Source organism: Nyctibius grandis, chromosome 1 (assembly GCF_013368605.1).
Source record: "Nyctibius grandis isolate bNycGra1 chromosome 1, bNycGra1.pri, whole genome shotgun sequence".
In the NCBI taxonomy this organism is placed as follows: domain Eukaryota; kingdom Metazoa; phylum Chordata; class Aves; order Nyctibiiformes; family Nyctibiidae; genus Nyctibius; species Nyctibius grandis.
Genome location: NC_090658.1, coordinates 101,365,142 through 101,392,982, shown reverse-complemented (window position 1 = coordinate 101,392,982; position 27,841 = coordinate 101,365,142). Strand labels below are relative to the sequence as shown.

Sequence of the window (27,841 nt, the reverse complement as noted above, 5' to 3'; positions counted from 1 at the left end):
ATTTGTTAAAAAGTTCTTTGTTATAAATTTCTCAGATAATTTAAATTAGAAAATTGAGACTAAGAAATAATATCTTAAGCATTTAAACAGTTTATGTTTATCCTGATATCTTTACAAAATAAACTTCATGTGATGATGTTCTTTATGAAGTAAACTTTATGTAGCGATGTTATTTGCATGTCTGCATGAAAAAAACCCCATTAATTTCAGTGACTAATTTCAAATTCCAAAAAGTTACAAGTCTCAGAGTTCTATTTCTATATGTTCCATGAAAGCGAAAGTTGAGTTCTGATGCTTCTAATGACTGAAAAGCTTTACCTTTGCCTCTCCTCTTCTAACACGGTGGAGAATTCATGAGGGATTTTGGCCTTCATGTGGCTAAAATTAGGCATGTTATCTTAAATGTCATAAAACTACTGTCTGTGATACGAAAGTCATAATACCCAAATATGCAAATACTGCTATCAGTCTTTCAGCTCTCAGTGACACAGGATGTTATCTGTCCCATGCTTCTCTGTCTAACATATGTTGTTTAATTACAAGCAAAAAATGTGAGAAGATGAAGCTATTTCATAAATATACCTTTCCAACATGTGTTCTTAAAAAAAAAAGGTAACTAACTCATAGATGTGAGAGAAGAGCAAAATTTGCATAATTAACAACGAAGAATGGGTTTTGTGTCACTAACCATAAATATTTACAGTGCAGATTTACACCATACATCTAGATCTAGTCTTCCTAGTGACTTTTATATCAGTGGCAAAAAAACAAAGGCATTTCTGGATTGTGAATCACCATCTGGTAGACATTTAAAATGTTATGTGATATGAGTCCTAAATGTTTTAATTTCTTCCCATTGGCAAGATAAGCTTTTAAGGTGTGTTGTGAATATATAGATTGGACTCCTGAGTCTTTGTCTGTCCTAGGTAAAACAGTAGAACCAGTTGCTGACAAATGTCTTTCTTCTTATGCTTAATATAGAGCTAGAAATTGCAGGGCTAACTCAAAAGAGCTGAATGACTAAATGTTTGGTGGAAGTTACTGCATGAAGGAGTAAACTTCTGCTTCAGTCCTCATCAAGTCACATCTTTAATCCTTTGACTACAGTAGCTAAGAATGTAGATACTGTATTGTAAAAGTTTCAACCCAGAGTGGAAAGGAGGGAGGAAGGAAAAAGCAAGTCTTTTTTTGAGATTTATTTTTTGATTGGCCTATATATGAGCCAAAGGAAATTGCTTATGAAATCTAAACATGCTTTTTTTCCACAAAGAAGAATTTCTAAAATACAAGGACTGCTTTTTCTAACAGCTGACTAATGCATGTGGCAGACTAAGATAACTGAGTATGCAATGGCAAAGGATTAGGATGTTTTTGAAGAAGGAATTGAAAATCTCTTGGAATGAAATAAAGTATAACATAAGCATAAGAATGAGAAAAAACTGGTGTATTTTGAAGACTTAAGCCTCCACTAATGGAGAATTCTAAAAGATATAATATGCAAGGACAAGCATTAAAAATTTTATAAATAACGCCTTCCCCAAATAATGTGCCAGTTACCGCAAGGACAGTTTAGGCTTAACATATTTTGCCAAGATAAATAAATCCTAGCACTAACTATGAATGCACTATCTAATTAAAAAGACCAGAATATAATTTTACTTTCAGACAGACACCTTCAGTTCCTGGTGACTTCAGTAATGTCCGTGTGTGAAGAACTAAGCTCTCAGGATAAAGTTCACAGATTGTAAATGGCCAGTGAAAGGCTCTCCCTCCCTGCAAAATCCCGAATCTCCTTTTATTTATGGTAGATAAAGGGTTGTAGATGAATTGATGCTTTTTATTTTGGTTCCGTGACTGTAGATCCTAAAAAGGAGCTCTTGGTGATGAGCACTAAGAGGTAAAAAAAAAACCCCAAAACATTAGAAGAAGCCATCACTAACATACATGTCTAGTAGCTGAGTGAACATGATTATGGTCATGTGTTGCTACAATTATTTTGTGGCAACTTCATTTGAAGCATTCATATGACATTTTGGACATTACTGAGGGGATTGCTGCTCCTAGAATTAACCTAGCAAGGAAAAGTGGATATTTTTTGGCAGTTTTTTGCATTTCTATCCCTACTGAGCTGTTTTCCAGGACTGTATAAAAGAACTGGCACTGGTTGCAAAGGTGGCTTTTAGTGTAGCTAGAAATGTAAAATAAAATAAAAAAAAAATTATAAAAAAGAATTAAATTAAAGTTACTTTAGTTAAAGTAATGTTGCACTGGATTCGTTACATTATTAAAACTTGTGAGAAAAGATTTGGAAGTGAGAGAGATGCTATGTTTAATCTGTATAAATTCAGGAAGATTGGTACAAAATCTTACGCAAATTTTAGAGTAGAAATTTCAGGCATATAAAGGCTTGAGAGTAAAGAAAAGATATATATTTTAAAGCATTCCTTAAAGCCCAATTTGTCCAACCTCAGCCATCCTTAATGTTTTTTCTTAAATCTCAAAAATACAGTAATAAATGTAACCCATAAATTATAACTCATTTACTAGAAAAAAGCTACAACAGATTTTGGACTTAATACCATTGAAAAATAGAGGGAGATTTGCCACTGTGCTAAATTTTTTAGAAATTTGTTAAATATTAGCCATTACTGTTGTCATATTCTTTGAAGTATTGTAATAACAGACATCCCATTTGCTCTTCCATACTCAACCACTGAAATAGTATGAGCTCCTCTCTCCCCAGCCCCCAAAAGAGGCGTTATATTGGATCATTTCTGAAAATTAAAAGAGAAACAAATTTGCTTCTGAATATAAAGAGCAGAGAACTAATGTAGCACACTTTCACTCCAGCAGGAATTTTATGTGAATGCATAAGACCCTACACCATTTTGGCTTATTGAACAGAAAATCTTGTTAAAATCATGTTTTCATATATATTATATTTTATATTTGAGAGAAAAGGAAAGTGAAATGTTAAGTAAGAGTGCTTAATATTAAAAATAAACAGATTTTCATCCTGTTTACATTAGTCACCTAACTGGAACTGTTTTGCTTCAGAGCTGCAACTTTATACATACAGCAACCACTAAAGTTAATAGGCAGGAATTTTTCCCCCATAGACACTTAAAGAATTTAGATAAATACAGGGATGTCTGTGGCAGAGTTGTATGCTCAGTCATCCCATGGCAAAGTCTGGTCAATGAGAAGCACCTAAGCCAAGTCTTTTAGAAGACTTGGCTTACCCAGAGTGAACACCTAATAAGGCCATAATTATTCTTCATAAATAGTTATTTTTTAATTATTATTCACAAACAATTTGCAAAATCTAAAATTACAAGGAAAAAGTACTAAAGTAAAATACGTTAAAATCTCATTTAGTTAAAACCCTTGTATCAGACTATATAGATATTGCCTTAAATTCTACACGTCCTGAAGGAACAAGCTGTTATTCACAGGACTTCAGAGCTATTCAACAAATTGTAAATTATAGACAGAAAATTCTTGCAGATTTCAGTACTGCATTAAAAGAATGCAAATAAGTTTAAGATGTTGTGTTCACTTTTCTCAGTTAAATGAGAATAAGGGGAACTAAAATTTCCAAAAAAGCTAACTGTGGGTAGTGATGCTAATCTCTCAGTGTTCAGTTCATAGTTACTATGATTAGAAAACACTCTGGAGAGTTATTCAGAGTGATGAAATTTAATTCCTGATCTGAACTGCCCACCGGAAAAACCTCTTACTCTTTCCATCCCTATGAAGGAAGGTAAGAAAGATGACATTTACACTAAATTGCCAGTCTTCGTGAATCCAGATTTAATATGTGTCACTGTTCTTACTAGCAAGACTTTAACAAAACAGGCACAATACATCGAAATCAGTAGGTCCTTCAGAAGCAAACAAACAAAAAACAACCAAAAACCTTCTAGCACTTGATACTAGAATAAAAAAATTCGTATTCAGTATGAATCACACTGACCGTGTTTTTCTTTGGTTTGCGTTTTTTATAGCTTTGGTTTGAAACAGGATCTTTCTAACTGAGATATTCGGTGACAAAATATCAACATAACAATTGTACTTTAAAGTATTATTTGTACCTTGTTTTGTCCTAAACTAATTTTCTTTCTGAAGACAGAGTATAGTTCTGTCATGGGCTTTTTATTTTGGAAAAATAAAACAAACCTTTTAATAATCTTATTTAATTCATTTTTTTTCCTCCAGTCTTCCTCAGAAGCTATGGCTATGTACCTTTACCACACCAGTGGATAAACATAACCCTCCTTTCACTCTGAAGAGTACTTAGAGTCCTTGTATTACAGCAATGGTCCACAGGAATGAAATAAAATTTTGCAAACAGGAGAAACTTCAAGAGACAGACTCTCTCTCTCAGTGACGATTGTGGATGACCATGGGCAGCAAGTTAGATATGAGTTTGCAGTGTAATATGACAGAAGAAATGTCAATGCAATTCAGCAAAAAGCAAGTCATGGAGGATGAAGGCAGTTGTCATTCTGTACAGCTGATGCGGTGTCGCACTCAAACATGCCATTCTATTGCATGTACCTTGGTACCAGAAAAATTGTTGATAGAAAGGCTTGAGAAGATAATGTGTGTTGAAAGATTGAATATTTGTAGTAAAAAAAAGGTAACTAGAAAGATGTAGGTGGGTGAAAGAAAGAATTATTCACTCATAACTTCCTACATATACCTGAAGAATGGAAATGACTGGCGGAATTAACTATTGGTTGTGCTATTGGAGCTAGGCAACAGCCAAGCTAATTTTATCTCAAAGCATATAAGAATATGTAACAAATATGTTTAACTAAAATATACATTGACCAATGATAATATATTAATGCTTTTAGTAATCTTTAGTATATCATTGCATCTCATTTCAAGGAACAAAAACAGGGAGGAAAAGATATAGTAATGTGGTTGGTTAACCCCAGCGGGCAGCTAAGCCCCACATAGCCACTTGCTGACTCACCCCTGGTGGGATGAGGGAGAGAATCGGAAGGGCAAAAGCGAGAAAAACTCATAGGTTGAGATAAAGACAGTTTAATAGGAAAATCAAAGCTGCACACGCAAGCAAAGAAAAATAAGGAACATGTTCACTACTTCCCATCAGCAGGCAGGTGTTTAGCCATCTCTAGAAAAGCAGGACTTCATCACATGTAACAGTTACTTGGGAATACAAATGCCATAACTTCAAATGTACCCCCGCTTCCTCCTTCTTCCCCACAGCTTATATTGCTGATCACATCATCGTATGCTATGCGATATTCCTTTGGTCAGTTGGGGTCAGCTGTCCCAGCTGTGTCCCCTCCCAATTTCTTGTGCACCCCCAGCCTACTCGCTGACAGGGCAGTGTGACAAACAGAAAAGACTTTGACTCTGTGCAAGCACTGTTTAGCAATAACTAAAACGCTGATATGTTATCAACACTGTTTTGGTCACAAATCCAAAACACTGCACCATATGAGTTGCTATGTAGAATATTACCTCCATCCCAGACAAAACAAATGCAGACAAAAAACAATGTAAAGGTTTGTTTTGGGAAGTTAATTCCATGAGAAGGAAGTTAAATGGACTTACTTGAAAAAAGAAACTTGCATTGGACCAAGAAGTCCAGAGAACAGCACTTTTAACTAAATCCCAGTTAGCAAAGCTGAATAATTCTCTTGGGTTTATATGCAATCTGTACCGTGCTCTGTTTCTCTGTTGGTTGATGTACAGCCTCCCCATCCAGCTATCAGAAGCATGCTTTTTGTTCTCTGGAAGTCCAGCTGACAGAGCTGGCACAGCTGGCACAGGCTGAGTTACAAGCTTGAGGAAACTGTCAAGTCCTCTCAGGGACTACTTGCAGATGGGTTGTGCACTGGATTCCTGCCTGATAAGTAGAAAGAATAACCAGACAGCCAATTTCCTATCTAACCACAGTTTATCCAAAATAGGCTGGAGAGAATAACCATGCCTAGTTATGATGACAGACTAGAAGTCCAAACAGATCTTTTGCACTGCTAACTGCAATGGATTAATTTTTCATTGTGTGACAGTGTCCAACAATGATAAATTTGTCATTCAAAGTTGGACTGTGAGGATACGAAGTATCTTTTCCCAGTCCTGTTACCAATTTCAAGTCATAGATAAGAAGTCAAAAAATGTGGCAGGGCTGCATCATCAGACAGGAGTATAAGCATTGTAATGAAAGAAGGCATAGAAATGTTGCAGACTAATGACATGTTCCCAGAAAGTACAGCACAGTTTATCATCCAGGCTCAAGCAAATAAAAACATATTTTTCATTCAATTAAAAAAATATTAAGGAATATAGAAGAAGACTACGAGAAGGGTAAGTAAATAAGTTTCTGTAGAATTTAGTGAAAGAAACATCTCATGAAGTTGCTTCTACAGAGAAAAATTCATCGCCTATAGAAAAGATAAGCCAGTGTTCTTTCTTGTTAAATATTTCCCCGAGAAAGTACATACAGACCCTTTTTATCAACCGATGGTTTTGTTTGTGAAATCAAATAAATTTCCATAAACAAGTTTGATTACTTACATTAACAGTCATAAATAGATATTAATAACAGGTAGAGAGATATTATGTGTATATTTTACAAATGAGTTTTTGTTTATACAAATATGTTTTTATTATTGATATGTAACTTGAATTTCTAGGGATCATAAGAAATCTACAAACCCCAAACTGAAACTACGCATGTCATCAAGAATGTTTTAAGTCTATATTGAACCTTAATTAGGAAAAACATCAGTAAGATACTATGTCTTTAAAAAAGTCAGTATGCAACCCAAGAAAAATATACCCAGGTAGATGGTGCGTAGATGAACAGGTTGTCTAAGATGTACAGGCTATTTAAGGAAATACATAATGAAGGGTAGCTGACATGACAGTTTCGGAAATTAAAGAAAAATGAAATCTTCTGTGGAAAAATCAATTAACCTTGTAAGGGGATCCCAATTTACTCATGTAGATAATAATTAAAGTTGAGTGTAACGAGTAGTATGGGTAGAGCTGCCCCTAGTTTGGGTACATAATGCCATAGTAAAACCCAGTGAATTGTGTGAGTGCTCTTTTCTTAAGAAAATGATAACCGATAGCCTTTATTTTACAGCTAATTACATAAGCATTGTTTTATTGTCATTAAAGTGAAATGTGTGAATTTGGTCTAAGGCCTTTGTGGTTGTGTTTGGCCTTTGACACCATTGATGAAAATTGTGTTCAAATTAACTTTGAACAATTGATGAATAATGTGGACAGCCTGGAAGGTAATTTGGCTGCAGCAAAACCATGCTATTTATTAGTTTAAATTCTTATTTTCAGTTGTGGGAGGCATAACATATGCAGATAGCGTGATGTTTGCCTCAAACATTGCCAGTGTACTTCAACAATTCAGGTGTAGCTTTCCTATTCCAGTCCTGAGTTATCCTTTAAAAAGAACTGCTAATTACACAGAATCACAGAATCACAGAATCACAGATTGTTAGGGATTGGAAGGGACCTCGAAAGATCATCTAGTCCAATCCCCCTGACGGAGCAGGATTGCCTAGACTATATCACACAGGAACGCGTCCAGGCGGGTTTTGAATGTCTCCAGAGAAGGAGACTCCACAACCTCTCTGGGCAGCCTGTTCCAGTGTTCGGTCACCCTCACCGTAAAGAAGTTTTTCCTCATATTTAAGTGGAACCTCCTGTGTTCCAGCTTGCACCCATTGCCCCTTGTCCTGTCAAGGGATGTCACTGAGAAGAGCTTGGCTCCATTCTCATGACACTTGCCCTTTACATATTTAAAAACATTAATGAGGTCACCCCTCAGTCTCCTCTTCTCCAAGCTAAAGAGACCCAGCTCCCTCAGCCTCTCCTCAGAAGGGAGATGTTCCACTCCCTTAATCATCTTCGTGGCTCTGCGCTGGACTCTCTCTAGCAGTTCCCTGTCCTTCTTGAACTGAGGGGCCCAGAACTGGACACAATATTCCGGATGCGGCCTCACCAGGGCAGAATAGAGGGGGAGGAGAACCTCTCTTGACCTACTAACCACACCCCTTCTAATACACCTCAGGATGCCATTGGCCTTTTTGGCCACAAGGGCACACTGCTGCCTCATGGTCATCCTGCTGTCCACTAGGACCCCCAGGTCCCTTTCCCCTACACTGCTCTCCAACAGGTCTGTCCCCAACTTGTACTGGTACATGGGGTTGTTCTTGCCCAGATGCAGGACTCTACACTTGCCCTTGTTATATTTCATTAAATTTCTCCCCGCCCAACTCTCCAGCCTGTCTAGGTCTCTCTGAATGGCTGCGCAGCCTTCTGGTGTGTCAGCCACTCCTCCCAGTTTTGTGTCATCAGTGAACTTGCTGACAGTGCACTCTATTCCCTCATCCAAGTCATTAATGAATATATTGAATAGAACTGGTCCCAGTACCGACCCTTGAGGGACTCCGCTAGACACAGACCTCCAACTGGACTCTGTCCCGCTGACCACCACTCTCTGGCTTCTTTCCTTCAGCCAGTTCACAATCCACCTCACTACCCGATCATCCAGACCACACTTCCTCAGTTTAGCTGCAAGGATGCTGTGGGAGACCGTATCAAACGCTTTACTGAAATCGAGATAGACCACATCCACAGCTTTACCACCATCTATCCACCTGGTTATGTCCTCATAAAAGGCTATCAAGTTGGATAAGCATGACTTCCCCTTGGTGAAGCCATGTTGACTGCCCCTAATGATCCCCCTGTCCTTGATGTGCCTAGAGACAGCACCAAGGACAAGTTGTTCCATCACCTTACCAGGGATGGAGGTGAGGCTGACCGGTCTATAGTTACCCGGGTCCTCCTTCTTGCCCTTTTTGAAGACTGGAGTGACATTCGCTTTCCTCCAGTCCTCAGGCACCTCTCCCGTTGCCCACGACTTAGCAAAGATGATGGAGAGTGGCCTAACAATGACTTCCGCCAGCTCCCTCAGCACCCACGGATGCATCCCATCAGGGTCCATGGATTTATGGACGTCCAGGTTGCTTAATTGGTCCCTGACCCAGCCCTCATCTACCAAGACAGATTCCTCCTCTATCCTGACTTCTTCTGGGGCCTCAGGGGTCCGGGGCTCCTCAGGACAGCCTCCAGCAGTATAGACAGAGGCAAAGAAGGCATTCAGTAATTCCGCCTTCTTTTTATCCTCTGTCTCCAGGGCCCCACCTCATTCATCAGTGGGCCTACATTGCCTCTAGTGTTGGCTTTACCTGCAATGTATTTGAAGAAGCCCTTTCTGTTGTCCTTGACCTCTCTTGCAAGGTTTAATTGCAAGGAGGCCTTAGCTTTCCTAGTTGCCTCCCTACATCCTCTGACAACAGACTTATATTCCTCCCAAGTGGCCAGCCCCTCCTTCCATGATCTGTACACTCTCTTCTTCCACTTGAGTTTGCCCAGCAGTTCCCTGTTTAACCATGCAGGTCTCCTGGTACCCTTCCTTGACTTCGTACCTGCTGGGATGCTCTGATCTTGAGCTCGGAAGAAGCAGTCCTTGAATGCTAACCAACTATCTTGGGCCCCCTTACCTTCTAGTACCCTGTCCCATGGGATTTCCCCTAGCAATTGCTTGAAAAGGCCAAAGTTGGCCCTCCTGAAGTCCAGGGTTGTGATTCTGCTAGCTATTCTGTGCCTGCCACATGAGATCCTGAACTGTACCATCTCATGGTCACTACAACCAAGGCTGCCCTCAACCTTCACCTCTTCAACCAGACCCTCCTTGTTAGTGAGGATAAGATATTGAACTTAATAAAATTATGTGGTAGGTTTTGTGAGGTTTCATTTTATTGAACTTTTTAATGGTGCCTTATTACAGGTTATTTTCACTGTTGTATAGGGACTGCAATTCTGCCCTTACCATCCTGCTGCACATAACTTCCCTCATGCTATTTCTTTGATGATTCACATTTAGTTATAATGCATACACATTTTCTGCTTGTCCTTTTCAGATCCAGTCAATGAATTAAAGCAAAAAAAATGTGGTTTATTAAAGTAGATGAACCCTTTTTGGAATCTTAAAAGTATAATGAGAATAACAGAGAAGAAAACTGTGAAAATCAAAAAAAACTCCATCCCCAAAATTCAGTTGTAAAGATGGAAGAAAAGCATCATAATAAGGCTAAGGAGACCTCTGTCCACTTTTACTGAAGTGTGTCTAGTCACAGAGAAAATCACTTCAGCTGGGATTTATCTCATCTGATCTCAACTATCTTCAGCTGTCTAAAACTTAGTTTTCGAAATCTAAGCTCTCTCAGTTTAACCTCTGGTACAAGAGACTGGTACCTCTAGCAAAATGTTCATCTCACCTGTATTCATTTTGTCTTTACAACTACAAAGTAGGGAAAGCAATGCTTAATATATCCAACCATTTTCTATTTTGTTCACAACAATGATGACTGCACCTAAAAACAAAAAATCAAACAAACAAAACCTATTGAACTTTCTGCATGAGATCAATGCCTATGCTACTGTGAAATGAAAACACATACCTAAAGCACATTGTATAGTTGTCCCTAATATAAATCAGGCATCACAGACACTACGATAATACCATTAAAGACATATCTTCTATCATGTATTTCACCTGACTTTTTTATATGGATAAAATAGAAATATCTATCCATTGAAATAGCGTACAATGAAAGTGATGAGTAGCACAGGAGTAATGCAGAAATGGTTTTGGAAACTCTGAGAAGGGAGGTTGTCATGGAAACAGCTAGGTTAGAAATCTTTCTATTGCTACAATTTTATTTATCTGCCTCTTAGTCTTTATGTTATTTTAATAAATTAATGTTCCTCAAGTCATTAATGACTTTATTTTTCACAAAACAAGATGCTACGTTAAGAACTTTTCAGATGCAAGGCAATGACTAGTGGCATATTCATCTATACTGAAACATACAAAAATGAAGACTTTCATTTTACTCCTACACTCATCTAGCTGAAAGATTAAAAGAGAAACGTGAGTAAAAGAGTTAGTCACTCTCTCCATAAAAGGCTATCATGGCATTCTAGACAATATTTTACCTAGAGTGAACTAAAGGAAGAAGAAAACACATATAAACAGTCCCCCAAAATTCAAAATGCTTAAATTATTTATTCTATATGAATGCAACATGTGAACTGAAAAGATCAACTAAGAGAGCTCATTTATAAAAGAAAAAAGAGGTTTAAAATTAAAATAAGTAAACAAAATAAGTACCAGATTAATCAGAAAGGAACACAAATACTCAGGTGACAGTAAAAAAAAAAAAACGCTTGCTAACTAGCCTGCCTGCAAGAAACACAAGTTTAATTAGTCTGTATGAGCATACCTGCAACAAATAGGAGTTTCTAAATATTAATTATCATCAAACAAAAGAAGTGTTAAATACCATCGGGAGAAGAATGGAAAGGGCAACAAGTGGCACATCTTCAGAAAACAACCTGAAGCAATGAATATAAACCAAACTTAAAACAACAAAAAAATTAATAGTGTTTCAATGAGTAATATAAATTATCAAAATGACAAAAAAAAAGGAACAAACAAAAACAATCTGAAGACTGAGCCACATAAAAGAAGGAGAATGTACAATGAAGTTACAAGGCAGTAAAATATACAGGCAATGAATCCATGGGTTTTGAAAGCGTGCATGTTATTTTTTGGAACAAAAGCAGATGTAACACTCTCCACTGACATTTTTTTCCTGCTAAAAATGCTGATTCACTGATAGCTAAAATAAAAGAAAGCCCTATAAAAGGAAGCAGCCTTATATAGCATCATAAAAAAATTCCCTTGAAGAAATTCACTGTTGATAATCATATGCCATAATCAACCAATACTGTTCCTCAGCTAAATGGAAATACTATTACCTAAAATGCTAAAGTTCAAATATAATGCTTGTAAAATCTCCTGTATAAGGTCATTGGAATAGTCCAAAATCCACACTAGTAGTAACGAGTCACCCAAGGTATATTATTATAAAATTACTTACCTGTTAAACATTCACAAAAGATGGTTACAGTGTTCACCTGAAAGCCATGCATGTCTTCTACACAGAGAGAAAAGGAACTACATAATGATGTCATACAATATCTAAAGACATTTCCTGATCCCATTTTATCCATTTTATGTTACTCTCTGTCCTATTTCTTATCTTGAGATGCAAAATAATTTGTAGTCTATCACAAAAGCAGAGTCCACAAGAGTTCATTACCTAAAGTAACTTATAACTTTTGATGGGGTTCTTATGTTGTGACACAAAATTAGACTATGGAACAGGGAAATTAAAAAAAAAAATGAAAAAAAAAAAACCCTGCTGACAACGAAACCCAAATATTTAAAAGGCAAGAGTTTTCTCTAATTATATATTTTTAAAAGTTAAGAGACTAGTTATGTCATGTTGCCAGCAATTCTGAGATATATTTATGTGAATTAATGATCTGTATGATTAAATGACCTCATTTCATCCTATTTAGTGAAAATATCAACAGTAGGATGGAGTACTGGAATAATTTCTAAGAAATAGCTCAGCTGTACCATAGAGAATTTTAATGAATTATTTTTAAAGGTACTGAAAGGAGATTTGTCATATGAAAATAATAGTTTTAGTGTTAAAATTAACAACATAATAAGATACTGAACTACCGACAGTAACAAATAAAGCATAAGGTTTATTTCCATAGAATTACAGAATCACAGAATCACAGAATGTTAGGGATTGGAAGGGACCTCAAAAGATCATCTAGTCCAATCCCCCTGCCAGAGCAGGATTACCTAGATCATATCACATAGGAACGCATCCAGGCAGGTTTTGAATGTCTCCAGAGAAGGAGACTCCACAACCTCTCTGGGCAGCCTGTTCCAGTGTTCGGTTACCCTCACTGTAAAGAAGTTTTTCCTCATATTTCTGTGGAACCTCCTGTCTTCCAGCTTGCACCCATTGCCCCTTGTCCTGTCAAGGGATGTCACTGAGAAGAGCTTGGCTCCATTCTCATGACACTTGCCCTTTCCATATTTATAAACATTAATGAGGTCACCCCTCAGTCTCCTCTTCTCCAAGCTAAAGAGACCCAGCTCCCTCAGCCTCTCCCTCATAAGGGAGATGTTCCACCCCCTTAATCATCTTCGTGGCTCTGCGCTGGACTCTAGCAGTTCCCTGTCCTTCTTGAACTGAGGGGCCCAGAACTGGACACAATATTCCAGATGCGGCCTCACCAGGGCAGAGTAGAGAGGGAGGAGAACCTCTCTTGACCTACTAACCATATCCCTTCTAATACACCCCAGGATGCCATTGGCCTTCTTGGCCACAAGGGCACACTGCTGGCTCATGGTCATCCTGCTGTCCACTAGGACCCCCAGGTCCCTTTCCCCTCCGCTGGTCTCCAACAGGTCTGTCCCCAACTTGCACATACAAGTTAAATGTATATATTTTAGATTTGTTAAATACATGAAGTTCTTCTGATTTCTTAACAAGGAAGAGCAATCCTGCTTCTCAGGGATGGAGGAACTGTATATGTAAGTTTGAAAACTAAAAAAGATAATTTTTTGGTCATTTTAACTGACTGTGTAGGATACAGAAGCATTCAGGATAGATCTTGGTAGCTGTCTAGAGAGAGAAGGCACACCTAAACTGGACCAAGGATCCAGGTGAAGGTTAGAGTTAGAATTCAGATTTGGATGAGCGGAAGCCAGTGATCAGAAACCTCAGCTCAAAACTTCCTGCCATCAGCATCATTCTGCAGTTCATATTAGCAGAACCAATTCTTTGACTGACTTGTGATATTAAATATATTGTGTAAAAATTCACTCTGGAGCAATGTAAAAGTTGCAGCAGATTTCTTAAATCAAAGTTCATTGCTTTAGCCCTCAGGCTATCCTTTCTTTCAGCTTTTATAGATGAAGAATTTCCTTACGGGTGTTCTCTTAGTTTCTAAAATGTGAGTTTTCTTTCTGGAATAAAAAAAGAGTTTGCTGTCATGTTTAACCCTACCAAGTCAGATGCATTTTTAATATTGGATAGATGGACGAAAAAGGAATCCAGCACACTCTTCCCAAATTTAAAGTTTTCCAGAAGTAAGAGTTCTTTTCAAGTTTTTGTGCACTTCTCTGATACTCAGAATTGAATTCTCATCCATTATATTTTAATATTTCAGCAGTCTGTGGTCATTGTGTATTTATTCCAACTACACCCTACTTTAAAAGTATGTAAATATTCATTACAAATTATTGAAGGTCTTGGACTAGGAATATGTACACCATGATTTTTTTTTTTTAAGTTTTGGTTTATTACATACCTAAATGTACTCTGAAGAGAGAGAAATACAGACATATATATTAAAAAAGCATACAATTTGTTGAAATGTCTTTTTCTTCACTTTTAAAATTGTTCTTATATCCCCTCCAAGGTTCTTCTTCTAAGAATATATTGAATGTTGTTATAGGATGCTCAGTGGAATACAATGAATTTTTTATAATACAACACTATACATTCCTTACTAAAAATTTCAAATTACTAATACCTGTTGTTTTGACATCATAAATAACTAAAATGAATCACTAAGGGTGTTCATCATACTATACTAGTTTGTTCACATGAGGCAGACTTTACAAGTTTGCCTGATTTCCATTGAGTCCAGAACAGATATGAAGATTGCTAATTTTTCTTTGTTTTGCACTTAATAATTATTTCTTACATTAAAAGAGTGAGGTTGAATTTGTATAGTTGAAGAGAACACATGTCATTCCTTATAAATATTTATCTTTTGAAAACTTTGTGAATTCCTTCAAATATTTTTTTTTTGAGAAAGGATTGGGGATAAATATGATTTTATATTTTTGAATGAGGTTAAAGCATGATATGACAGAAGACATACTGTGTGAACTGCCAATGAATCAAAGTAATACTTTGATATTTATGTTACTATTAGGACTGTAAAACTTAGTGCATCAATGAATCCAAGCTAGGCTAGCCTCTTGAGCCAACAGAAGGATTAATACTGAGGTTCAGCTAACAGTAACAAAGTTTTCAGAAGTAATCTAGTTTCCTGGCATTTAGGTAGAGAAGACACACCTACTCATATTTTAGAGAGAATGTTTTCTGCACATGAGACATATGAAATGTGAATCAATATAGTAAGAATTCACTAAAAATAGTGAAAATTTCAAATTTCAGTAACAGTAAATTTTTGCCATAAAGAAGGCAGAATTGGAGCTCTAAAAATAAGAAGTGTATTTTAACAAGTTTAAGTTATTCATTACTGTAATACTTAAATCTATCAATGTATCTTACTTATTTGAATATTTTTATGTGATAAATTATTTTCCACAGCTACATTCAAATTTTTATGATGTGTATCTTTACTATTCTAAGGCTATAAAATAATTATTTATTGTAGATAAATAAAACTTATTCCAGCATTAACTCACTGTTGTTTTAATGATCATATATAGCACAACATTCCAGTAATTAGATTTTATTTTGGAAGGTTCCTGTTGAAGTTTCCTATTCATTTATGCATTATGTAGCAGTGAAAGAAATGAAGAAAATGCTGGCAATTTTGAATGGCATCAAGATTTTTTATTTTTATGACAGATGTAAATAAGTTTTTCACTAATATTCTATAGAGTAATTAAAAATGAGATAGAAGTATCATAAATAATTCAAAAATAGGGAATATATTTCACATGTTTAGTAAAATTTTAATGCGTCTATTTTTAAATAATTTTTTAAAAATTTTCTCAAAATGAAAAAAATATCTGCACTCATAGAAAAGTGCAGGTGCTGTGCTAAATTCAAATACTTACTTGTCTTTTGAAACATATAAGCATATTTAATACACTGAAGAACATCAGTATTGCAAGAAAATTCTCATTTTGGCTTCATCCAACACTATATGTTCAGTATTTTCTATATATTAATTACAGAAGTGTGCAATGTTAGTGTGCCTTGGTTTCTATTAACACATTGACTATTAGTGATGGAAAAAAATCAACAACTTTGGAATTTCCAGTGGAGAAAAATATTGAGGTCTTCACACTTGCATTTATGACAATTTCTAAAAATAGGGATTGGAAAGTTATGGAAAATTAATAACAGACATAAACATGGCAGACTGGAGCTTGTCTGTTGGAGAATTGCCTGGTAAAGCAGAGGTCTCCATTGTTTATTCTATATGCATTTCCCACTTAAAACTCTTCTTTAAATAAAATTAAAAGTGGACAACCACAAGTCTCAATCAAAAGCAGTTTGACCAGTCTATAAATCTTCTCTGACATGGAATTCTCCTTAACTCCAGACAACAAGATGTTAGTAGCACTGCACTTCTTAAATATAGTACTATAAAGACACAATGTCTGAAAGAGCTTACTTCAGTTATCAGAAGCAGCATAACTATTAGCATAAATTTCTTGTCAGGTTAATGAACCTTGCTTGTAAACCAGGCTATTAGCTCGCTTTCTTCAGATCCAACCAATGTCTACATCACACAGTACAGTGAAGAATCCAGCCTTTCATCTATTCATGTTCGCATTCTCATTGGGGCAGTTATGCATTTCCATGAGCAACACTGTGTATCATGCGTGACCACATGAGCATTTGAAAATATATATATAAAAATAATAAAACTCCTACTATTACATCCACTTTGTGTAAAGAACTGTATAAGACAAAAGAAGATACAAAACAGTCCTCATTTCAAAACATATAGGTTTACTATTTAATGCAACACCTTTTCAATATTAAAGCCATGACAAGATCACTCATTAAGCCATCTTCACCCACTGCTAATACAAAACTCTTCAGGAGGTACTTTCTAGATTTATCTTAGTTTAGCATCAAGAGTTGCTGAAGGGAAAACTAAAAGGAAATTCATCCTTTTCCTTCTAAATTGTACATCAAGATAACTTATGCTCTCATATCCCCAAATAAATACCATTATTGTTATGGCATAATTTGAAGAAAAAAAAAACTCATTAATTTAATGTATATAACTCCTAACTAGATCGCCTTTAATTTTTTAGTGGAAGTTAAAATATAGTGCTAATCATTTTTGACCGGCAGAGGTGCTACTGACATATTTCTTGCCCAGCAAAGGTATCTTAAGCTGTATCTTACAGTAAACAGAGTGAGAATTCCTCATAAACATAATAATTTAAATAAAAAATAGGAATAGAACCTCTACTGCATATAGAGAAAAGTTTTTTATGTTCATTGTTTGTAGAACATTTGATAATATTGAAAGGTCTAATCTGGAAGACATCACCATGCACCTAAAAATAAGATGCAGCCAGAGACTGTTTCAAACAATAGCAGCAAAGCAGAAAAGTGTAAAGACAACGCCACCTAACTGATGAATAAAACGTATTCCAAAGAAAAACAGTCAGTGAAAAAGAAGTTATTGGTGGTCTAGTCAGACAGACAGTTGCAGATACAAGAGTTTTCATTTACAAGAACTTGATCATTAGGGCATATCCAAATTCTCTGTGCTCCTTTGTATTTTATTGTTGAATACATGTGATCGATTCAATGTTTTTATTATTTATTTATTTACTGTTACTCACTTTCTAAAAGCCAGCAACTACAGATCCTCTGATAAGCAAAACATATTTTTTTCAGAAATTCAATATAAAACTGATTGTCAATGAAAGTATGGAGGCATAAATTGTCTTTTTTCACTTAAGGATTAGCTCGAGTTAGCTGTCTTGTCTGTTGAAGTGATACTCTTGTTAGAATCAAGCTAGCAGTAAAAATATCCAGTAACGTAGCAACTTTTGTTTTCAGGCAGTTTACAGACATTATCTATTTAATCATTGCAATATCTTTGTGAGATGGTTAATTTTGTTTATCTACACCTACGCCTAGAGAATATGAACTGGGATATTAATTAATTTACCCAGGGGTACAAAGGGAATCTGTATCACATTTAGATTAAAATTCTCCTCTTTTCATCTCGTTGTTAAGTATGCACATCACTACGTATTTTTCCTCTCTCTAATGCAGCTTGCCATTATATTAATAATGTAGCTGCAAATAGTAATACAGAAAGTCTTAATTCTTTTCACAAAATAACTGGATCATTTACTACAGATAACCTCCTGGTTCACTGTGAGTTACTCGATCCTTTGACTGGTGATGATGAAGAATCACTGCTATGCACAGCATTTTAGTCATCAATAGAAAAATGAAACTCATAGTTCTAGTGTATGTGTGTCCATTACATAAACCTCATTGTTCCAGATGAATGCCTGGATTAACCTCAGAGGCACAATACAAGGGAATGAATAGTTACAGGCACTCAAACCATACACGCACACAAAACCACCAAGGAATTATAAAAATCAACTGGATAATTCCTGTCTATAGAGTGACTGACTTCTCTTTAAAGAAAGAGGCACAAACGACCTACTAAGACAACATCACTACAATTTTCTTTCCTATCACTGACACGCATTCTGCTGTGTGAAAGAGATCTCCTTTCAGTTCTGTGGAAGGAGGTGCAGGATACTTCTGTCTAAAATCCACTGCATGTAAGAGTGGTCACACCGATGGGAGTTAAACAAGGGACAGCAAAGCAGTGCATTGAATATAAGAATTTTCCATCTCAGAAGAACAAAAGAGACAATGTTTGTGTTTAGCTACAGCCCTTATTCAGTAAAACACTTGAAACATAGGGCTAGTTTGTCCCAATGAAGCAACAAACATTCAAGCATCATCTTACCTTTGAAGATATAACTCAGTATTGTCTTCAGCTCCCAACTCAGCAGGATACCACCCTTAAAGCATTTAAGGATCTCTTGCTATTAAGTACGTTAAAGTCCTCGTAAAATCAGTTGCTTTGCTTGAGAAGATGTTTGGAGTCTTTGTTTCACAACTCTTGACATTTCCAGGTTTTACTGATCACTATCAGTTTCTCTTCTAAACACCTCAGTACATTAAGCCTTCTTAGACCATGACTGAATAAAATTAGTTTTTCTGACCTTATTTTCCATAGTAACAATGAGTTTATAAATGCACGTGTCAAAATCAAAAACCTTTTTAGAATTTATCAATAATTTCTTATCCATATTTATGAATGAACTTACCGGTTTCTAAATCTCTGCCCAGACTCCTTTGGCCATAACATTATAAAAATCCTGCTGATCATGGTCAAAGGATTTCTAAGGTCAGAAATTTCTAACCCACCCTTTTCTATGTTTTCTTAGTCATAAAAATAACATGCAAAATCTCAAATTATACAGTGTATATACAATTAGCAAAGCAAAATCTTCAACATTGTATTTCTTTCTCCCTTTATCTTGCTGGGGTTTTACACTGTGCTTGGTTCATTTACCACCTGCCTGATCCATCTTGGATGTCCCTTATATCCTGTATCATATCTTCTGGCCTCATATAGCATCTTGGATACTTAAGGGCACTTCAGATGGCACAAAGTGCACATGCTCAGATAACCAGATTGAAGTCATCATTTAGAGCAGTCTTCAGTTCTTTTAGGTGTGAGTAATGTGCCCAGTAGAACAGGATTCAAAGGCTGGGATTTTGGATATTTGCTCAATTTCAATATGTTTTGCTGCCTAAAACCTACACTTTTTTTAAGGAATGTGTTGCTATAAGGTGTCTGTACAAATAGTTACTAAATAATTGGAAATCTCCAGTTCTGTCATATTTCTTTACCAGTATGTTCCAGTACTACAAGTACTTTTTAATCTAAGCATCTATTATTTATAAAAATTAGAATCATAGAATCATAGAATGGTTTGGGTCGGAAGGGACCTTAAAGATCATCTAGTTCGAACCCCCCTGGCATGGGCAGGGACACCTTTCCTCTAGACCAGGTTGCTCAAAGCCTCATCCAACCTGGCCTTAAACACGGCCAGGGAGGGGGCAGACACAGCTTCTCTGGGCAACCTGTTCCAGTGTCTCACTACCTTCACAGTCAAGAATTTCTTCCTAATATCTAATCTAAATCTACCCTCTTTCAGTTTAAAACTGTTACCCCTCGTCCTGTCACTACTTGTCCTTGTAAAAAGCCCCTCTCCCTCTTTCCTGTGGGCCCCCTTCAGATACTGGAAGGCTGCTATGAGGTCTCCCCAGAGCCTTCTCTTCTCCAGGCTAAACAGCCGCAACTCTGTCAGCCTGTCTTCATAGGAGAGGTGCTCCAGCCATCTGATCATCTTCGTGGCCCTCCTCCAGACTCGTTCCAACAGCTCCATGTCCTTCTTATGTTGGGGGCCCCAGAGCTGAACGCAGTACTCCAGGTGGGGTCTCACGAGAGCGGAGTAAAGAGGCAGTATCACCTCCCTCGACCTGCTGGCCACGCTGCCTTTGGTGCAGCCCAGAATGCAGTTGGCCTTCTGGACTGAAGGCACGTATTGCTGGCTCATGTTGAGCTTCCCGTCAACCATCACCCCCAAGTCCTTCCCCTCAGGGCCCCTCTCAATCCATTCTCGACCCAGCCTGTATTTGTGCTTGGGATTGCCCCAACCCACGTGCAGGACTTTGCACTTGGCCTTGTTGGATTTCATGCAGTTTGCACAGGTCCAGCTCTCAAGCCCGTCAAGGTCCCTCTGGATGATATCCCTTCCCTCCAGCGTGTTGACCACACCGCACAGCTTGGTGTCATTGGCAAACTTGCTGAGGGCTCACTCAATCCCACTGTCCATGTCACCGACAAAGAAGTTAAAACAGGACCGGTCCCAATATCGACCCCTGAGGAATGCCACTCGTCACTGGTGTCCACTTGATATTGAGCCATTGACCGTAACACTTTGAGTGCGACCATCCCAGAACAACTCTTTACCCACTGAGTGTCCATCCATCAAGTCCATGTATCTCCAATTTAGAGACAAGGATGTCGTGCGGGGACAGTGTCAAATTGCTTTGCACATGTCCAGGTAGATGACATCAGTTGCTCTTCCCCTGTCCACCAGTGCTGTAAACCCCATCAGTAAAAGGCCACCAGAGTTGTCAGGCATGATTTGCCCTGCATGATTTGCCCTTGGTGAAGCCATGTTGGCTGTCACCAATCACCTCCTTGATTTCCGTGTGCCTCAGTATAGTTTCCAAGAGGATCTGCTCCATGATCTTGCCAGGCACGGAGATGAGACTGACTGGCCTGTAGTTCCCCGGGTCTTCCTTTTTCCCCTTCTTGAAGACGGGGGTTATGTTTCCCCTTTTCCAGTCAGTGGGAACTTCACCAGATTGCCACGACTTCTCAAAAATGACAGCTTAGCAACTTCATCCGCCAGTTTCCCCAGGACCCGTGGATGCACCTCATCAGGTCCCATGGACTTGTGCACCTTCAGGTTCCTTAGATGGTCTCGAACCTGATCTTCTCCTACAGTGGGTGGTTCTTCATCCTTCCAGTCCCTGCCTCTGCCTTCTACGACTTGGGTGGTGAGGCTAGAGCTCTTGCTGGTGAAGACTGAGGTAAAAAAAGTCGTTGAGTACCTCAGCTTTCTTCATATCTTGGGTAACCAGGTCTCCCGTTTCCTTCTGGAGAGGGCCCACATTTTCCCTAGTCTTCCTTTTATCACTGACAGACCTATAGAAGCATTTCTTGTTGTCCTTGACATCCCTGGCCAGATTTAATTCTTTCCGGGCTTTAGCTTTCCTAACCTGGTCCCTGGCCGCTTGGACAATTTCCCTGTATTCCTCCCAGGCTACCTGCCCTTGCTTCCACCCTCTGAAAGCTTCCTTCTTGTGCCTGAGTTTATCCAGAAGCTCCTTGTTCATCCATGCAGGTCTCCTGGCATTTTTGCCTGCCTTCCTCTTTGTTGGGATGCATCGCTCCTGAGCCTGGAGGAGGTGGTCCTTGAATACTAACCAGCTTTCTTGGGCCTCTCTTCCCTCCAGGGCTTTATCCCAAGGGACTTTCCCAAGCAGGTCCATGAAGATGTCAAAGTCTGCTCTGCTGAAATCCAGGGTGGTGAGCTGGCTGCGCGCCTTCCTTGTTGCCCTATGGATCCTGAACTCCACCATTTCATGGTTCCTGCAGCCAAGGCTAGCCTTGTGCTTCATGTCCCCCACCAGCCCCTCCTTGTTGGTTAGAAGAAGGTCCAGCATGGCACCTCTTCTCGTCAGCTCCTCTATCACTTGGAGAAGGAAGTTGTCATCCACGCATTCCAGGAACCTCCTGGATTGCTTGTGCCCAGCTGTGTTGTCCTTCCAACAGATGTCACGGTGGTTGAAGTCCCCCATGAGGACCAGGGCCTGTGAAAGTGAGGCTACATCTACCTGTTTGTGGAGGGCCTCATCCGCTTGGCCATCCTGGTCAGGTGGCCTGTAGCAGACGCCCACTACACTCCAGTCATCAGAGTCATCCCACCATGTCTCTGTGATGCCAATAAGGTCGTAGCCTTGCAGGTATGCACGCATCTGTAGTTCCTCTTGTTTGTTCCCCGTGTTCCGTGCATTTACATAGAGGCATTTCAGTTGGGCCCCGGACGAAGCTGCCTTGCGGCCTGAAATTCCTATCCGTGGCTCTTCTGGCGCTCTCCTGCCGACCTGTCATCCTTCTCCAGTCTCTGGGCACCTATTACTGGCCCTGGCATTGGACTGACTGAATTGGGATGGACTGAGGATCCCCTCCCTCAGAAAATCTAGTTTAAAGCCCTCTTTACCAGCTTGGCTAACCTATGACCCAAGATGGTCTTCCCCTTCTCTGATAGATGGACCCCGTCGGCTGCCAGAAGACCGGGTTTCTCAAAACAAGTCCCGTGGTCTAAGTAGCCAAAGCCCTGGCTGTGGCACCAGTCCTGTAGCCATGTGTTGATTTCCCTAATATGACTGTCCCTTTTAGTCCCCTTCCCTTTGACTGGAAGGATAGATGAGAAAACTACCCGGGCCCCAGAGTCTTTTACCACTGCTCCCAGGGCTCTGTAGTCCTCCTTGATATGTCTCAGACTGCTCTTAGCTGTATCACTGGTGCCCACGTAAAACAGCAGCAGTGGGTAATAGTCTGAGGGCTGTACCAGGCTCGGTAGTCTCTCCGTGACGTCCCTGATGCGAGCCCCCAGTAGGCAGCACACCTCTCTAGAGAGGGCATCAGGTCGGCAGATGGGTGCCTCTGTGCCCCTCAGTAGAGAGTCACCTGCCACTATCACCTGTTGCTTTTTCTTAGTCATAAGCAAATTATCATGGACACTTATTGAGAAATTTTTTCTTTTTATTAGTCTAAATAACTGTCTCTGTATCTTTCAAAATATAAGGAAAATGCTTTCACCATATAAGACTTTATAGCACCCAAGTTACAAACGTAGAACTCACACACTATGCCAAACTAGCAATTGTATAAAAACTATAAATGTTTACCAAAGGGGCAATTGCATCTAAAGCCATTTATGTCCTCTTCACAGGTTCCTCTGTTCCAACAGGTCTGTCTAGACACTCATTCGTGCGAACGGAACATGTTTTCTCCTGAAAGTTTTAGATAAAAAAAAAAGACAAATGTGCTCATGTGTTCAAATCGTAGAGACATATTTTGTAATGAAAAAAGACTATGGCATTGTCACAGTCTAAATGCTGACACCACTGGCCAAGGTGCACTTACTGAGTACACAGGGATACTGATAGGCACCCTGTGTGTCCATGAATTTGCCGCTTCATTGGTTACAAGACAGTCCATTTTGATAGGCAATGTTGGAAGCACGACAATCAGGAAAATAGAAAGCTTTCCTACTGAGGTTATGCATAATCCTAGAGGTTTTTTTTTCCGTTATAAAAAAAATTACTATATTCAGGCAATTTTGTTCAGTGTGTGAGTGATTTTCTTTCATTTCACTCACTATCTCCTTGAAAAAGAATGGCAAAGTATCATGGCATATGAAAAATCAAGCCAACACTAATTTACAGAGAGTTATGTGTAACAGTAGAGTTCAGCCTATGTTCTACAGGAAGTTGTCAGTACCATGATAATGGATGGTTTCTCTTTCTCCATGGAATACGAAGGAGGAAGACAATCAAGTTAACTGAAGAATATTTAATGAGGTGAAATACAGATGAGAGGGAATGAAATAATGAAGAGCAAAGGTAGGAAGTACAGTAAAATGTAGATTTGTAATCTACAATAAGGGTTGCTTTGATTTGTAAGAGGAAAAGCTATTTCCAGCCACAGAAATACAGAGGAAAATCATATGTTCAGTACTTAATCACATGTCAGCAGTGTACAAAGCATGCTGGGCTTTCTGTGAACCTCACAGAAGAAGATTAAAACCAAAACAAATGCTGAAATTCCTCTGAATTCTTTGCACTGTGGAAAATATTTGGTCTCTTATCTGCAGCACGGATCCATGCCCTTTTCATACAATCATATGAATCGAGACAGTCAGCTCTCAAAACGTGTATTTGAGAATCTGCCTAGATATAAAAGGCCTTAATTGAGGAAGCCCATAGTAGCACTAAGATCCTCTTCCACACATAAACTTATGACGGAGTGGCTCCTGTTAGGGTTTTTTTCCTACCTCTAAACATGCTCTGCATTTGCATAAGACTTCAAGATGTCCGGATGAAAGCAGGAGACACAAGCAGAGACCAGTGAGAGTTCAGGAAACTCAGTAACTAAAAAGCTATCTGCTAGCAGCAGCTGCTGAGTGCTGCTTAGGGTGTGCTGTGGCACCAGTGAAGAATACAGACAGTCAAGACTGGCCAAAATATAAATCCTTTTCTACGTTCTTTTATTTTTTTTAAATATTCTTTGAATTGTTGATAAGGTAACAGCACTACATGAAACCTTTCTGATCTAATTCTGACATTTTGCTTTCCTTATGTTTTCTAACTCAGATCAATTTCCACAGTTAAGTCCCTGATTATGGTACATCTCTTTTGAGGAAGATAAACCGAAATGCACTGGCATTTGTTCTCTTCTGCATAGACAAGTGGAGAGTAGCACAAACAGAGTTTCCTCTAGAAGTAAATCATCTGGCCACAAGCTGTGGGTAAGCTACAGCATGTACAAGAAAAACTCCTTGAAACAGATTCTTTCACCTCCTTTGAGTTGTTGTGTACTGCTGATATATAAAAGGTTAAAATAAAGCAGATTAAATTCTAAGGGAAATAATGGAATGAGATCACCCTCATTTACTCATGATATCCAAGATTTGTGGATTTCTTACTGCCTTTTTGTGAAGATGACTCTATTTTACTCTTGAATCTAAGGCAGCGAGGTATCTTACTGAACTGGATAGTACCATAATTTTAAGACATGACTGTAACAGGTATAACTACAATTTCTCGTGAACTATTCTTATCCCTCTCCTTTGATTAGGTTTTCTTTTTGGGATAGGAAATTCGTTGTGGTATTCAGCAGGAAAATGAGTCAAATGCATGTAGGCTTCTGGCTACAGATCTATACTTTAAAACAGAGCATTTAGGGTGAAATTCAATTCCCTAAATGTCAGCATCTAATGCAATATAGGATATCCTGTATTCAGTCTAAAGAAAATAGTCCTTAGGGGATGAAATGTACAAAGAGACAGTTGCAACAGTTTTATAACAGTACCATAAATTGATCATTCAGGCTGGAAATCCTGATGGGATGGTAGGAAATAAGAGAAAAGAACAAAGACACACAGGGCAGCTGTCAACCAAAAACGAACAAAAAATAACATGCACTGGGCAAGGTGAACCCTTCAAGGAATTCAAAAGCAAAATGATACCTGAACAAAAGGTTAATTCTGTGGCCATGTTTTGACTGAACTCTATGACATGATACAACACATGGGGAGTCCTGAGAGGATGAAGAAATAATGAAGGCTAGAGGAATGTGGGACATGAGATGAACACTGGAGCTTCAGCTGTGTTGAAGAGTAGTGGCAAAACTTGATTGTGTGTAGAAAAGGTGAGAAAGGAGTCAAAGCCATTCTCCCATTCCAAGTCTGATAAGAAGCATAATAATTCTGTCAATATGAGAAAGGATGCAGAAAAAAATAATTTATTTTGGATCTTCATTTGGAAAAAATAAATATCTGCTATGATGTGTAGATAAGAAATTGTCACCAGTGGCATCAGAAAGTGAATTTCATTTCTGATATCATGCCACTAACCCCCATTATTTTAAGACTTCAACGAGTACAGCTTTTCTTAATGTATTAATGCAACACTCCATAGATTAAAAGATTTAGTTCCAATTTAGACAATTAATCCCAAATGTCCAAACTAATGCTGTACAGTAGAGATATACATGCTATACTTGTTTAACAGAAAACTATCTGGTTTCAGGTATTTTGCTTTTATTTACCTATGGCCATGCTAGATGTGTATGAATTCCATTCTTCATTTAGGAGAACAAGAAAATGAGAAAAAAAAAATCCCTGCTCTGATAACAAAGGTGCTGATTTTATGCTCGAGGCTGTTGTTACAGCTAAATTACCTCAGTTGTCAAAGAAGCAATTACATGCCACTCAACCTCATTTGAGTTATCAAGTACTGAGAATACCTTTCTCATAACTGATGAAAATGTTTGCAAAAAACACTGACTGATTTACAAGTTGTGCTAGCTAACAGTACTTGCAGAATAATTTAGGAAGATATAAAGCTTTCTGAAATATTTCAGTTGAAAATGCTGTTAACACATTAAATACAGATATTCCAGTGTTTTTTTCCTGACAAACTTGCAGTATTGTTGACGTACACAGCTAAGACTTCAGTTTCTATGCATCTCTGTTACCATTCCTTCATGTTCACTTTTCTTTTCCTTCTAATTTTGCTATCTAGCAACTGAAAAATATACTATTTGCAGATACGAAAAACTGATATTCTTTTTAATCTAAAAGTTAACAGTGTAGTTTTGGTAATTCTATACATCTCAGAAAAGGCTAGGAGAATAACATTTTTTTCCAATGAATCATGTTAAAACTTGGAAAAACCTTCATATTTTAGTGCAATTTCTGCCAATCAAGTGCACACGTAGTGAAATAAGGTAATTGCTTTTTGTGTACTGTAGACAATAACTAGCTCTTCTGGTTATGTGCCATAAGATGGAGTGCCATTACACTGGTAGTTGCATTTGACAGAAGGTATGTCCCAAAACTTCTTGCAAACAGTTGCTAGGGAAATTTAAGAATTCATGTCCTCAGAGTACAAAGGCAATATATGGACAGTATTTTTTTAAGTATTTCAGATAGAATCCAAGAATCTATGAAGCTACTGTATTTTCTGAGTATTCGAGGCACAAAAAAAGCTGGACACATACAGAGAAACACTTTTTTTTTCAGTATGCAGCTAATCTCAACTACACATTTGAAATGGACGATGAGAACCTTCTTTGAATATCGGATAAAATCACTAACAGGCTACAAATTACTTTCAACATCAAAGTATGTTAATATAAATATTTTCTGGGTTTACACTTTTAAAGTTAACATTAATACAACACATCCAAACATAATTAGTAGTAAAATGTAATAATATTTATTTAGTTGTTTAATAAATCATATCTTAGGGTCTGAATTCCTAAAAAATTTACAGGGATCATGTCACCAAATTCTGAAGTACAAAGAGAATGTTAAAACTGATCATGAGCTGATTCTAATTCTACTAACTCTATAGTGTGTTTTAATCTGTGTAAAATTGCAGTGTTCTTAAAACCTATAGCAAATAATTACAGCTGCTTGGGGAATTCTGTCACTCTTACAAATTGCATGGCCTGATGTTTACCAGCAACAACTTCTACAGGCCTATTGGTGATACATAAGAGAGATTATTCTGCAGGAGTACAAAATTCTTGAGAAGAGCCTAAGGACCTGAGTAGGTGCATGCTAAAAAATTTGACAAAGATATTTAATCCTCTACCAGAGTTACTGATGTAACTTACTCTGTTTAAA

General features: G+C 38.0%; 1 protein-coding gene across 1 annotated transcript in view; it reads right to left on the bottom strand.

Moving 5' to 3' along the window:
• Window positions 1-27,841, bottom strand: part of EYS (eyes shut homolog) — a 1,023,158-nt gene that overhangs the window by 845,989 nt on the left and 149,328 nt on the right. Inside the window, 2 exon segments of the mRNA XM_068405393.1 lie at window positions 23,334-23,396; window positions 23,399-23,435. Coding sequence (XP_068261494.1) covers window positions 23,334-23,396; window positions 23,399-23,435 — 100 coding nt within the window.